This window comes from Vidua chalybeata, chromosome 5 (assembly GCF_026979565.1).
Source record: "Vidua chalybeata isolate OUT-0048 chromosome 5, bVidCha1 merged haplotype, whole genome shotgun sequence".
Taxonomy (NCBI): Eukaryota; Metazoa; Chordata; class Aves; order Passeriformes; family Viduidae; genus Vidua; species Vidua chalybeata.
The window spans coordinates 72,194,221-72,207,773 of NC_071534.1; the positions used below are offsets into that span (position 1 = coordinate 72,194,221).

The following is a 13,553-nucleotide window of genomic DNA, read 5'->3' on the forward strand; positions in this document are numbered from 1 at the left end:
GGCACAGGGGACCCCGCATCCCCCTTTTGGGGGGGCTCAGAGCAGGATGACCCTCCCCCCCAGCACTTTTTGGGGGGTCTCCGCCTTCCCCCCCCCACTCACCGGCTGGAACCACCTCAGGCTCTGTGGGGTGGAACGGGGGGGGTCAGCTGGGAAACTGAGGCACGGGGGGCTCCCTCCTTCCCGCAGCCCCCAGACCCGGGTACCTCCTTCCAGCCCCCCCAGACCTGGGAACCGCCGTCCTACGGCCCCCCCAAGCCAGCAGAGCCCCCGTCCCACAGCCCCCCCAGACCCAAGAAGACCCCCTTCCTTCCCAGCCCCTCCAAAACAGGGGACCCCCTTTCCCCCACTGGAGGGTCCCCGATCCCGCAGCGCCCCCCTTGACCCGGGGACCCCTTCCCTCACCCCAGACCCGGGGGTGGGATGAGGGTGCCGGAGGTTTGGGGAGATCTGGGGGGGTGGAGCAGTTTGGGGGTGCGGGGGCAACTGGGGGAGCTTTGAAGGTTCGGGGAGGGGGTTGAGGGGGGGCGCGGGGGGTGCAGGGGGGTGTCGGGGGGCTCCGGGGGAGCAGGCACGGGGCCGTGGGGTGCCCGGGGGCTGGGGGGCCCCTACCACGTTGGGGTGTTTCTCGATGGCGAGCGCTGCCCGGTCCGCCGTGCGCTGCTGCCGCCGCCGCCGCCGCCGCGCCCGCAGCGCCAGGAGCGCCAGCAGGAGCACGGCCCCGAGCAGGAGCAGCGCCCCCGCGCCCCCCGCCACCGCCCCCGCCGGCAGCCCCCGCCCGGCCGCCGGCTCCGACGGGTCCCGCGGGGCTGCGCGACAGAGGGGACGCGTCAGCGGGGGGGACATGAACCGGGGGGAGCGCGGGGAGCGGGCGGGGACAAACCGCGGCACATCCCGGGGGGCTCCCAGGGGTCCCGGGGGGCTACATCACATCCCGGGGCGGGGGGGCCCCCATCACGTTCCGGGGCGGTCTGGGGACCCCGTCACCGTGACCGTGGGAGCTTGGGGAAAATCCATCACGGAGCGGGACACAGTGCTGGGGGGCCCCTCTCCACCGGGTGGGGCTCGGGGGACACCCCCATCGCTGGGGGCGGGGGGTCCTGGGGGGTGTCCCAGTGCCGTGGGGATGGGGAGGGTCACGGAGGGGTCCCTGGGGGGTTTCTGGGGGGATCCCCCTCCTCCGTACCCGCCTGCCCCGGCCACAGCACCTCCAGCTCCACCGTCGTGTTCGAGGTCTCGCCCGATTCCTCGTCCCGCGCCAGCACCTGACGGGAAGGGGCACAGAGGGGACAGGGGGACATGGTGAGGGCAGGGGGCATGCAGGGACATGGTGTGCCACCGGGGGGGACACACAAGGGCACATGGAGGTGCCCCAAGCCTCACCCAGGGTGTCCCACCCTGTGTCCCCTCTCTGGTGCCACCCAGACCTTGGTGCCCCTCTGGTACCCACAACCTCCAGCCCCCCATGCCCACCCAGTGCCTCTCAATCCTCCCGTACTCCCACGTGGCCCTGTCACCCCATGCCCCCTAATCCCCCCTGTCCCTCCATGTCCCCCTTCCCCCGCTGCCCCCCACGCTCACCTGCAGGCGGTAGCTCTGCCCGGGCCGCAGCTGATCCGCCTGGGCCACCAGGAGCCCGTTGGGCATCACCTGGAACAGCTGCTGGCTCTGGTTGGCGCCGTGGCTCAGGGTGTAGCGCACCTGGGGATTCACCCCTGCGGGGCGGGGGGTCAGCTCCTGCCCGCACCCACCCTCCCCCGGCACCTGATTGCTGCCCACACCTCTCCCTGCATCCCTACCTGTGAGCCCTACCTGCATCCCTACCCAACCCCCACCTGTCCCTCTGCCGCATCCCCCTTCCTGCACCTCCTGCCCTCACCTGCATCCCACCTGCATCCCTGTCCTCATCCTACCTTCATCCCACCTGCATCCCTGCCTTCATCCCATCTGCATCCCTGCCCTCATCCTACCTTCAATCCACCTGCATCCCTGCCTTCATCCCACCTGCATCCCTGCCCTCATCCTACCTTCAATCCACCTGCATCCCTGCCTTCATCCCACCTGCATCCCTGTCCTCATCCTACCTTCATCCCACCTGCATCCCTGCCCTCATCCTACCTTCATCCCACCTGCATCCCTGCCTTCATCCCATCTGCATCCCTGCCCTCATCCTACCTTCAATCCACCTGCATCCCTGCCTTCATCTCACCTGCATCCCTGTCCTCATCCCACCTGCATCCCTGCCCTCATCCTACCTTCATCCCACCTGCATCCCTGCCTTCATCCCATCTGCATCCCTGCCCTCATCCTACCTTCATCCCACCTGCATCCCTGTCCTCATCCCACCTGCATCTCACCTGCCTTCCCACCTGCATCCCTGCCTTCATCCCTACCTGTACCACTCCCCGCGCCCTGCCCGCCCCCACCTGCATGCCCTGCTCACACCTTGCCTCACCCTCACCTGCGCCCCCTGCGCCGCTCACCTCGGGGAAGTCGGGGTCGTGTGCGCGCAGGGCGAGCACCTGCCCGCCGAAGGTGAGCAGCAGGGCGGCGCGGCGCGGGGCGGCGGGCACGAACGCGCGGTACCGGGCGCGGGGGAAGCGCGGCGGGTGCCGGTTCGGGGCCAGGACCCGCACCAGGGCCCGCGCCACCGCGTACTTGGAGGGGTCGTTCACCTGCGAGGCCTGGGGGGCGCGGGGCGACAGGACGGGGGGACATGGGGGGGGACACGGGAGGACACAGGGGGCGCGGGGTGTGGAGGGACACACGGGACACCCAGGTGTCAGTGCCAGCAGCTTCCTGCGCCCGTGGGGGCTTCCCGGAGTGCCCCGGGCAGCTCCCACCATCCCAGGCACCCCCATCTCCCGGGGGCCCCCCAGCCCAGGCCCCCCGTCCCCCGCCCACCATGACGCTGAGGCAGATCTCGGGGGTCTGCCGGCTGCTCTCCACCGCCCGCAGCAGCGTAATGGCCCCGGTCACGTTGTCGATGTGGAACCTGCTGCTCTCCTGACCTGGGGGGCCACAGAGATGGGGACCCCCCGAGACCCCTCCACCCCCCCGGACCCCCCTCCTGCCCCGGGACACTGTGGGAAACTCTCCCCGGGGCAGCCCTGAGGGATGTCCCTGCTGTCCCCCCATCCATTCCTGGACCTTCATGGCAGGGAGGACCCCTCTTATTTTGAAAGGGGGGGGGCGCGCACGAGGAGGGCGTTATTAACCCTTTGAACCCCAGTATGGAGGAGATTTTAACCCCTCTGGTGCTGGAGCACCCTTGGGTGCACCAGGATTTGACCCCCACCCAAGCCGGAGGGGGGATTAGGGCCCCCCCCAGCTCAATCTCTTTATTCAATTTGCCCCAGTGGATCTGGCAATTGGATTGTGCTGACTTGGACCCCCCCTCACAACAGACACCCCCATCGCACGGAGACCCCCGGCAGTGCCAGGGACTGGGGGGCACAGGGTGGCCCTGGGGCCCACCCCGGGCACCATGGCCACCTCTGCCCCCCCATGTCTCCGCCCACCACATCCCTGTCCCCATGTCCCGGCCCTGTGTCTCTGCTGTGGTATCCCTGTCCCTGTGTTCCTGCCCACGCGTCTGGCATGGCTGTGTCCCCGTGTCCCCGCCTCCCTGCCCTCCTGTGTCTGTGTGTCGCTGCCTCCCACGTCCCTGACCGCCGTGTCCCCCCGTGTCCCCCCGCGTCCCCTGTCCCCGCTACCTGCCAGCAGGGAGTAGGTGATGGCCGCCCGCAGCCCCCTGTCCCCGTCCTCGGCATAGACGGCGCCGGGGCTGAAGCTCAGGGGACCCCCCTGCGGACAAGGAGGGGACACGGAGGTGTCCGGCTGAGCCCCGCGGGCCCCCCCTGACCCCCGCGTCCCCGCGGCGTCCCCAGGGTCCCGTGTCCCACCTGGAGCTGGCCCTCGGTGACGTTGGCGGTGTAGACGGGGCTGGTGCAGACGAGGGGGCTGTGGGGGGCGCGGGGGGTGCAGGGCAGGAACTGGGGGTACTGGTCATCCCCGTCCAGGACATTGACCCGCACGCGGGCCGAGGCGTTGAACCGCTCCCGGGTGTTCATCTCCTGCAGGCAGAGCACGGGGCACGGCCCCAAAACCTGCTGGGGTGCACGGAGAGGCACAGGGACCCTCGCGGCATGGGGACAGCCCGGGGGTGCAGGGGACCCCACGGCACAGGACCCCAATGAATGGTGACCCCACAGGCACGGGGACACCCCAGGTACAGGGACCCCCGTGCAAAGGGGCCTGGAGGGACAGGAACCCCCCCCAGGGGGCCTGAGGGGTCGCAGCCGGGAGGAGTGGGGTCCCGCCGACTTCCCACCAGGGCGTGGGGGTGCCGGGGGGTGCCGGGTGGGGGCGGGGGGGTGCGAGGGGCGGGGCGCTGGAGGGGGGAGGGGGCGCAGGTGGCCCATTAAGGAAATGAGGGGGATTGAGGGCAGGTGACGGGATCACGTCACCCCCAATTAGCGGGGCCGGCGGGGACGGCCGGCGGGCGTGGGGGGGGCGGGCAGGCTTGGGGGGGACCCCCGCCTGTGCCACCCACCCGCGGCACGGCCGTGAGGCGGGCGTGACCCCGAGGAGGTGCGGTGGGCACAAGGACCCCAGACCCCGCGGGCGGGGGCTCTGTAGGGGTGGGGCTGGGGTCCTCCCCGGGGCCAGGGGTGGGTGCCAGGGCCCCGTTCATGAGGGTGGTCAGGGGTCCCACAGCCGGGGGTCTCGTGTCAGGGTCCTGCACCGGGGTCCCACAAGTGGGGGGCTCACAGATGGGGGTCCCATGTCCGAGCGCCTCGGGTGAGGGTCCCACGGACGTGGGGAGAGACGGGAGCCGCGGGGGGCCCGCAGCAGGGTCCCGGGGCGGGCGGGGGTCTCACCACGGCGGTCACGACCACCTCGAGGTGCCGCCGGCTCTCGAAGTCGAGGGCCCGCGCCAGCACCACGCGGCCGCTGTTCGGGAGGTCGATGCGGAAGAAGCGGGCGTCGGGCTGGGGGGGGGTCGGTCAGGCCGGCAGATGGCCCCGGCCCCCCCGCGGCCCCCCGCCCCCGCCCCGGCTCACCGAGGCCGTGTCGATGACGTACATGAGCGTGTCCCCGTCCGCGTCCTCGGCCTGGGCGCTGAACACCACCGAGTGCACCGGCGCCAGCTGCCCGCGGGGTCACCAGGGGTCCCGGGACACCCCGGGGCCCCCCAACATCCCCCGGGGTCTCCCAACACCCTGTACTCCCCAAACAGACCCCACACCCCACCTCAAACAGACCCTAAACACCCCCGATGGTCCCCAAATGCACCCGGGAATCCTGAACACACACTGCACCCCCAAACACCCCTGAGCTGCCTCATGGGGGTCACCGGGGGGTCCCCCAACACTCCCAGCACTCACGAACACATCCCATATCCCCATTCTTACTTTTGGGTGTCCCCATCCCTTCTGGGTACCCACCCTGGCACAAACTGTCCCTGTGCCCATGAGCCTGACCATCCCTGTCCCCATGCCTGTCCCCATGCCTGTCCCCAGTCCGTGCACACGGCCATCCCTGTCCTGGTGCCCATCCCTGCCCCATCACCATGACCGTGTGCAGGACATGTCACCACCCCTGTCCCTGATAGGCGCCCGCAGTGCCACTGTCACCTCGCTGACGTTGTGGGTGAGGACAGTGGCCCCCTGGAAGTGGGGCCGGTTGTCGTTCTCGTTGAGGACCTGGACGATGATCCGGAACTCGACCTGCCAGGGGCGTGGGGGACGGACACAGGCAGTGACCAGGGCGGACTGGGCGCCCCCAGAGCTGCTCGGGGTCCCCACCGTGCGTGGCCGTACCGGGGAGGAGCCGTCCTCGGCACACGTCAGGGCCACCATCAGCACCGGGGATTCCAGCTCCTGTGGGGACAAGGGACACCGGGACATGGGGTGACATGGGGGGCTGCCCCACGGGGTCCCCAGCCAAGCAGGGGCAGGAGGGTCCCAGCTGGAGAAGGGTGGGGCAGGATGATCTGGGAGGGAGGGGCTGCAGGATGGATGGACACAGCATGGAGGGGGCGTGAATGGATGGACACGGGATGGACATGGGAGGAGCATGGGATGGACACGGGATGGACAAGGGATGGACCCAGGAGGAGTATGGGATGGACACGGGATGGACACGGGATGGACATGGGAGGAGTATGGGATGGACACAGGATGGACATGGGATGGACACAGGATGGACAAGGGATGGACCCAGGAGGAGTATGGGATGGACATGGGATGGACACGGGATGGAGGGAGGATGGATACAGGATGGGCAGAAGAAGGAGGATGAATGGAACACGGACAGATGATGGTAGATCCAGGGTAGGTGGTGTATGGATGAGAGACACAGGATGGACACAGGTGGGTGAGGGATGGAGGGATGGACATAGGATGGACACGGGATGGACATGGGTGTGGGATGGAGGGATGGACACAGGATGGACACAGGATGGACACGGGTGTGGGATGGAGGGATGGACACAGGATGGACACAGGTGGGTGAGGGATGGAGGGATGGACACAGGATGGACACAGGATGGACACGGGTGTGGGATGGAGGGATGGACACAGGATGGACACAGGTGGGTGTGGGATGGAGGGATGGACACAGGATGGACACAGGTGGGTGTGGGATGGAGTGTTGGCACATGATGGACATAGGATGGACTCGGGTGTGGGATGGAGGGATGGATGGTGGAGGTAGATGGACACTGGGTGGGTGGAGGATGGACACAGGGTGGATGGGGGTGGATTCAGGATGGACAGTGGACACAGGATGGATGCAGGACGGACACGGATGGACATTCAATGGACACAGGATGGTTGGAGCGGGACAGGGGACCGGGGCTGTCCTGGCAGTGTCACCTCACGGTCCAGCGTCCGCCCTGCCGACACGTTGAGCCGGACGCTGCGCCCGTCCAGGTAGAACCAGGCGGCGTCGGCGCCCACCAGGCAGAGCTGGAGGCCGGCGCCGCCCCCCGCGCCCCCCGCGTCCCCCGGCGGGGGCAGCCGCGCCACCAGGCTCCCGTGGGCGCTGTTCTCCGCGATCTCCGTGAACAGGTTCCCGAAGCCGCTGCAGCCGTCGCCCCGGGCTGCCGTTGCCGCGCCGGGGATGGGCACACGGGTGTCCGTGTGGGTGTGGCCCCGCGGGTCCCCAGCCCCCGGGTCCCCATGTCCCCTCTCCCTGGCCCCCTCTCCAGGTCCTCCCCCACCCGTTCCCTGCTGACCCTCCCAGGGTCCCTCTTGTCCCCGCCCCAGGGTCCCCATATCCCCAGCCCAACAACTCCATCCGCGCTGCCACCTCCCCCCTCAGTCCCCCCGTGTCCCCACCACCCAAGTCCCACTCCCTGGACCCCCAGCATAGTCGCCCGTGTGTCCCCCAGGGTCCCCACCCCCAAGTCTCCGTCCCCAGGAGACCAGTGGGCTATCAACCCCAGTGGTCCTGCACTCGGGTGACATCTTTGGGTCCCCCCCAAGGTCCTCTGTGTCCCCGTGCCCTGGGGTTCCACCTCTCACGGTTGCTACTCCCAGGGTCCCCTTCCCATGTCCCCAAGTCCCATTCCCTGGTGACCTCATCCCTTGGGTCCCCATCACTCCTGGTTGCCACTCCCAGGGTCCCCTCCTTGGGTCCCCACCGGACGCCCACCGGGTCGCTCCCAGGCCCGGTGTCCCCCTCAGGTGTCCCCTGTCGGCCAGGTGCCCCCCAGGTGCTCACCTGTGGCCAGGTGCAGCGCCAGGCAGGCGGCCAGGAGCGCCGGGCAGGACGCGGCCGCCATGGGGACACGGGGACCTCGGGGGGCGCCTGTGGCGGGGGAGGGAGGAGCGGGGCTGCCACCCCGGCCCCGCGCCCCTGTCCCCAGCCCCCTCCACAATGTCCCCCCGGGCGGACAGCCCCGGTGACAGCGGTGACACCACGCCGAGGTCCCCTTTCCCGGGTCCCTGTGCCCGTGTCCTCATCCCTGTCCCCCTGCCAGGTCCTCTCTCCTGGGATCCCCAGCGGTCACCACTCCGGGGTCCCCTTCCCCTGGGACTCTCGTGCTTGGCTGTCCCTGCCCGTGTCACCCACCCGGGCCGCCATGCCCGAGGTCCCCTTCCCCAGGACCCCAGGGTGCTGTCGCTGTCCCCGGTGCACGTCCCCAGGGTGTCCCTGTCCCCACCCGAGGGTCTCACCGGCAGGTGCCAGGCCGGACAGCCGTGTCCCCCCTCCGCGTCCCCCCCGTGTCCCCCTGACCAATCCCACTCGTGTCGCCCCCTGAGGCCCCGCACCGTGCGGCTGCCCCTGCCCTGGGGTCTGCAGGGGGGACCCTCAGCAGGGGGGACCCTCAGCGTTCCCCGCGCTCGGCAGAGGCAGCCATATGGCGCCCCCCCCCCCAATTAGCGGCAGGTAATTAGGGCGGGGGAAGGGGGGGCGCTCCCTGTCTGCCACCCCAGCCATCCCCGGCACCGCAGTGCGGGGTCCCCCGTGCTGATCACCCAGGACCCGCTCCCTGCTGGGGGGCAGAGGAGGAGTCGGGGGGGCTCCCCTTCCCACCCTGCGGTCCCCGGGTGTCACCCCGCCCGTGTGTCACCCCGGAGCAGAGGCCCCCCGCGTCCGGGACGCCTTCCCACTCCGGGACCCCCTCCCGGGGATCACGGCCCCCCACGGCCCCCTCCCCCCGTCGCCCCCGGCCGCCCCACAGCCCCCGGCCCCCCCCCGGCCCCCGCCCCCCCGTACCTGCCCGGCGCCGCCGCCCCCGGCGCTGCTGCCCCGGCCCGGCGGGACGGGGGGGGCGGGGGCGGGACCGGGCGGGGCCGGGCCGGGGGCGGGGCTGACCCGGGACCTGCGGCCTGGGATCGGAGTCCTGCCCGGCCTGGCACCGCCTGGGCAGCACCGGGCATCACCTGCACCGCCTGGGCATCACCTGCACCGCCTGGGCATCACCTGTCCTTCCTGAGCATCACCTGCATCACCTGCCCGGCCTGGGCACCATCTGTATCACCTGCCTCACCTTGGGCATCACCTGCATCCCCTGGGCATCACCTGTCCTGGCTGGGCAACACCTGGGCAGCACCTGCATCACCTGCCCTGCCTGGGCATCGCCTGCATCACCCGGGCATCACCCACCCTCCTGCACCTCCTGGGTGTCACTGTCATCACCTGCCCTGCCTGCACCTCCTGGGTGTGGAGTCTTTGTTTCTTTTTTGCCAGGGTCGGGTCTCAGGTCAAATTCCGTGTTATCTTTAAAATGCTCAGTCACCAGGTTCCAACACCTGGGTATCACCTGCTGGCACCTGCCTGGGCATCTCCTGCCCTGCCCTCAGCCCTTCCTGCCCAGAGCCCCGAGCCCCAACTGCCGTGCCCGGGGATCACCCGCGTGCCCCGATCCCTGCCTGCACTTCAGGAGATGTCATCTGTCTCTGCTGCCCGGGAGCATCCCCTGTCACCTGCCTGCACCCTTTCTGCCACCTGCCCGAGGGCCCTGCACACCTGGGCCATCCCCTGCACACGGTACCTGCCCTGCCGGGCTGTGCACGGCCTGCCCGCGCTGCCGCACAGGTGTGGGCCCAGGAAGGGGTGTGATGCTCCCTGCACACCTGGGAGAGGTGTCACACCCCCTGTGCACACCTGGGAGGGGTGTGACCACCCCCATGCACACCTGTGGCCCGTGTGGGGCTGGTCGGGCGTGTGGCTCCTCCTTGCACACTCGCGTGTCCCCGCTGAGCCACCGCCATAATCCGCTTTGGGGACAAAGAGGATGAGCTGGGGGGAGGGGGAAGTGACACAGGGGCCACCGCGGGGGGAGTGTGGGTGTGAAAATGAGGTGAGAGTGTGTGTGCAAGTGTGTGAGGCAGCTCTGCGTGTGTGGCACAGGTGTGTGTATGAGACATCTGTTTATGTGTGTGACACACCTCTGTGTGTGTGACATACCTGTGTGTGTGTGATACCTGTGTGTATGAGACACCTGTGCATGTGAGTGACACACCTGTGTGTGTGTGACATACCTCTGTGTGTGTGACACACCTGTGTGTGTGTGACACACCTGTGTGTATAACACACCTGTGTGTATGAGACACCTGTGCAAGTGTGTGACACACCTGTGGGTATGACACACCTGTGTGTGTGACACCTCTGTGTGTGTGACACACCTGTGTGGGTGTGACATCTGTCTGTATGACGCACCTGTGTGTGACACACCTGTGTGTGTGTGACACCTGTGTGTGGCTGGTGTGCACAGGTGCGTGCAGGTCTCTGTGCACTGTCTGTGCACCCGTGTGTGCGAGCGAGCGGCTGTGACTGCAGAGGTGTGGTGTCCTGCTGGGTGTGTGTGTGCAGCCAGGTGTACCCGCACCCTGTCTGTGTGCACAGGTGTGTGCTGCTACCTGTGCATGCCAGGGCCCTGCAGGGACCCCCAGGCCCCCCGAAGCTGGCACAGCCCAGGTGCTCCAGGGCACCCCTGGGGCCCCCGGCAGCAAGATTTCATCGCTGGTCAGCCACGGGGACAGGGTGGGGACACCTGCCCGCGGGGTAGGGACGGGGACACGCCCTGCTGGAGCTGGACCAGCCCGTGGAGTGCAGCGACTACATCCAGCTGGGCTGCGTGCCCGACGCCTCGCTCAGGGTGTCGGAGCTGAAATCCTGCTACATCGCCGGCTGGAACTTTGCCAGAGGTGAGCTCCCCAACAGGGTGTGTGCTCCGAGGGTGAGCTGGGCACCCCGGGGACACGGACTGGGCACCCCGGGGACATGGACTGGGCACAGACAGGGACATGGACTGGGCACAGACAGGGACACGAACTGGGCACCCTGGGGGCATGGACTGGGCACAGACAGGGACACGAACTGGGCACCCTGGGGGCATGGACTGGGCACAGACAGGGACACAGACTGGGCACAGACAGGGACACAGACTGGGCACAGACAGGGACATGGACTGGGCACAGACAGGGACACGGACTGGGTTTCCATTTCTGACTGGCGATTAATTATTCGTCTGTGCCGTGTGGGCTGGGCGTGATGACGAGGCTGGGCGTTAATTACCACGGCTCCTCCCGCCCGGCTGAACCTGTGCCCCGGGGCACCCGCACGCTCCCGAGGTCCGCCCCGGAGCTGAGCAGTGATTACCCCAGCTGAGGGTGACACCAGCACACTGCGAGGCGTTGAAATAGAGATTTTTGGAGTTCACTTGAGTTAACAAAATGAATTAAGCATTTAAATTTTAGCTTGTAGAATTACGTGTTGAATTTTAACCTTTTACTTAAGAAACCTCTGCCATGGTACAAATGGGCATAGGAAAATGCGAATTTCTGAAGCTTCTTGCACAAAGAACAATACCGAGGAGACCAAAAGATGCAAAGAACCCAGATAAAGAAGCTCCTCTATCTCCAAGCCCACCAAGACTGACAGACGTACTCAGATAAGCACCAAAGGACCAAAAGCGCACGCGCAGAGAGGAAAAGTTCAAAAGTTCAGTCATGAGGAAAACCAAAATCTTCAGCCTCAGGACCACCGAGAGACCCCCGTACGACCACCACAGCAAACCAGGCGTGCCCAGAAGGGCATGGACTTATTTAGCATGAGAGGCGAGGACAGGCGGGGCCAGGGGTTGAATATGCATGAGAAAGTTGTGCAATGTATTGCATATGGAACACCTTTGGGAATAAAGGTGCGGGTCAGACCGAGGCTCGGGGCACAAGTTTTGGAGAGCTATCTCACCTGTGCCGGGTGCTGACAATACATAACTACCCCAGGCTGTGGAGTATTTTTGTATTGTACAGCTATTTATTCTGTATATCGCCTCAGCGTGTTCTGCTGGGCACCCAAACTCAGCATCCAGCAGTGGTGAAGCCACCGTGGGACCTGACCTGTGACCTGTGACCCAGCAGTGACACTGCAATTGGAGATGGACTGACCACGGAATCACGGAGCCTCGGGCTGGTCTGGGCTGGAAAAGACCAAAGGGATGGCCTCGTGCCACCCACCTGCCATGGGCACCGCCACGAGGGGACGTGGGGGCTGGCCCAGCCCCGGGCAGAGCAGCGAGCAGCTCAGAGGCCACCTCATCATTGTTCAACAGTGACTAGGAGGGAAAGGAAATTAAAGGAGTTTTCCCCCAAAATCCTTCTCAATCCAGCGCCCCCGCCTGCCGACACGTTGGGTTTGACTCCAGGCTCATCACCAAACCAGCAACTGAGATGAGGAACAAGGTGAGATCAGGCCCCCAGGGAACCCCCCATCCCAAAATTACATTGACTGAGATGAGGAACAAGGTGGGATCAGGGCCCCAGGGAACCCCCCATCCCAAAATCCCATCGCAGCTGCAGATGGAGATTTCTCCCCGGACGCTGGGGCCGGGCAGAGCCGCCCTCAGTGGCTGCTCACGTGCGTTGTAAACGCGGGTGGGGGGAAATGCTGATGTCTGACTCCAGTTCTGAAGGCTGAATGATTTCTTTATTATAACTGTGCTATAATACATTAATATACTATTTAAGAGAGATACTAAAACTACAAACCTACTTGTTCTAACTCCCATATCTAACTTCTACAACTCGTGCCCCTCTCTGAGAGTCCCGACACAGGTGGGTTGGATTGGCCACCAGCCCCAAACAAACCTCACCAGAATCCAACCAAGCAATCACCCCAGGTAAACAATTCTCCAAGCACATTCCACATGGGAAAAACAAGGGCTAGAAATAGAACTTGCTTTCTCTTTCTCCCCTCTGTGCTCCTCTATGAAACAATCCTGAGAGAGAGAAGAATGTGCCTGCCTCAGCCGTGCGCTCAGCCCTCCTGCAGCCACCCCGGGACTGCCCCACCCCGGCCGGCCCCGCACTGGGGCTGTGCGGAGCTGGCACACGCGGGGGAGGCGTTTGGGGACAGTTCCCTGTCCCCGTGCAGGCCGGGAGGAGCAGTCCCCCGGCCGATGTGACCCTGTCCCTCCTGAGACCCCTCTGGGCGGGGGTTGTCGGGGGACCTGAGCCCCCTGCCGTGGGCTGGGATTCAATTATCCCCGCGATTAATATTTCCATTCCGTAACTATTGGAGCTGGCCCCAGCCCTGCTCCCGCAGGAGACCCCCAAACGCCGCGGCGGGGTCGGTGGGGCCCCGGGACCCCGGGCAGGCTGCGCGGCGGGGCGGCGGCTCTGGGGGCGGTGGAGCCCCTCAGGACGGGGCATCGGGGCTGGGGGCGCTAGCACTGCCGGGGGAGCGAGCCCCCGGGGACCGCTCACCGGGAGGGGGGCAGCGGGACCCCCGTGGGACCCCCGGGGCAGCGGGAGTCCTGGGACAGGCCGGGGGTGCCGGGGGTACCGGGGGGTGCCGGGGGCCCACCGGTTTGGGGGGGTCTCTGGAGCCCTCGGGACAGGCCGGGGGTGCCGGGGCCCCACGCTCCGGTTTGGGGGGGTCTCTGGAGCCCTCGGGACAGGCCGGGGGTGCCGGGGGGTGCCGGGGCCCCACGCTCCGGTTTGGGGGGGGGGGCACAGACCCTTCCCGCCGCGCCGAGTGCGCCCGGACACATTTGGCCGCTGCACCGCCGGAAACCCGTTTTGGGCAGGGCGTGG

At 67.1% G+C, this 13,553-nt stretch overlaps 2 protein-coding genes and 1 long non-coding RNA gene across 3 annotated transcripts; all 3 read right to left on the minus strand.

The window, feature by feature from the left end:
* Nucleotides 1-775: 775 nt before the first annotated feature.
* Nucleotides 776-1,710, minus strand: LOC128788873 (uncharacterized). Its single transcript, XR_008431235.1, has 3 exons — nt 1,582-1,710; nt 1,187-1,265; nt 776-809 (listed from the first exon to the last, which is right to left on the minus strand). It is a non-coding gene; the product is annotated as an uncharacterized LOC128788873 (long non-coding RNA).
* LOC128788507 (cadherin-related family member 5-like) lies at nt 1,710-5,411 on the minus strand. Its single transcript, XM_053943572.1, has 8 exons — nt 5,391-5,411; nt 5,067-5,153; nt 4,884-4,994; nt 3,906-4,076; nt 3,717-3,807; nt 2,905-3,011; nt 2,484-2,684; nt 1,710-1,715 (listed from the first exon to the last, which is right to left on the minus strand). The coding sequence occupies exons 1-8, from the start codon at nt 5,409-5,411 to the stop codon at nt 1,710-1,712; spliced, it is 795 nt and encodes a 264-aa protein (XP_053799547.1).
* Nucleotides 5,412-5,570: 159 nt separating this feature from the next.
* LOC128788508 (cadherin-23-like) lies at nt 5,571-7,792 on the minus strand. The gene is made up of 4 exons (XM_053943573.1): nt 7,732-7,792; nt 6,882-7,108; nt 5,826-5,885; nt 5,571-5,732 (listed from the first exon to the last, which is right to left on the minus strand). The coding sequence occupies exons 1-4, from the start codon at nt 7,790-7,792 to the stop codon at nt 5,571-5,573; spliced, it is 510 nt and encodes a 169-aa protein (XP_053799548.1).
* Between the last annotated feature and the right edge of the window lie 5,761 nt (nt 7,793-13,553).

Coding starts and splice junctions, on each gene's coding strand:
- LOC128788507 (XM_053943572.1), bottom strand. CDS start 5,411: ATGGGGATATGGGATGTGTTC. Junction 4,995..5,066: donor ACGTCATCGACACGGCCTCG/GTGAGCCGGGGC, acceptor ACCCCCCCCCAG/CCCGACGCCCGCTTCTTCCG. Junction 4,077..4,883: donor AGGTGGTCGTGACCGCCGTG/GTGAGACCCCCG, acceptor CTCTGCCTGCAG/GAGATGAACACCCGGGAGCG.
- LOC128788508 (XM_053943573.1), bottom strand. CDS start 7,792: ATGGCGGCCGCGTCCTGCCCGGCGCTCCTGGCCGCCTGCCTGGCGCTG. Junction 7,109..7,731: donor GGCGCTGCACCTGGCCACAG/GTGAGCACCTGG, acceptor CGGCAACGGCAG/CCCGGGGCGACGGCTGCAGC. Junction 5,733..5,825: donor CCGAGGACGGCTCCTCCCCG/GTACGGCCACGC, acceptor CGCCCCTGGCAG/GTCGAGTTCCGGATCATCGT.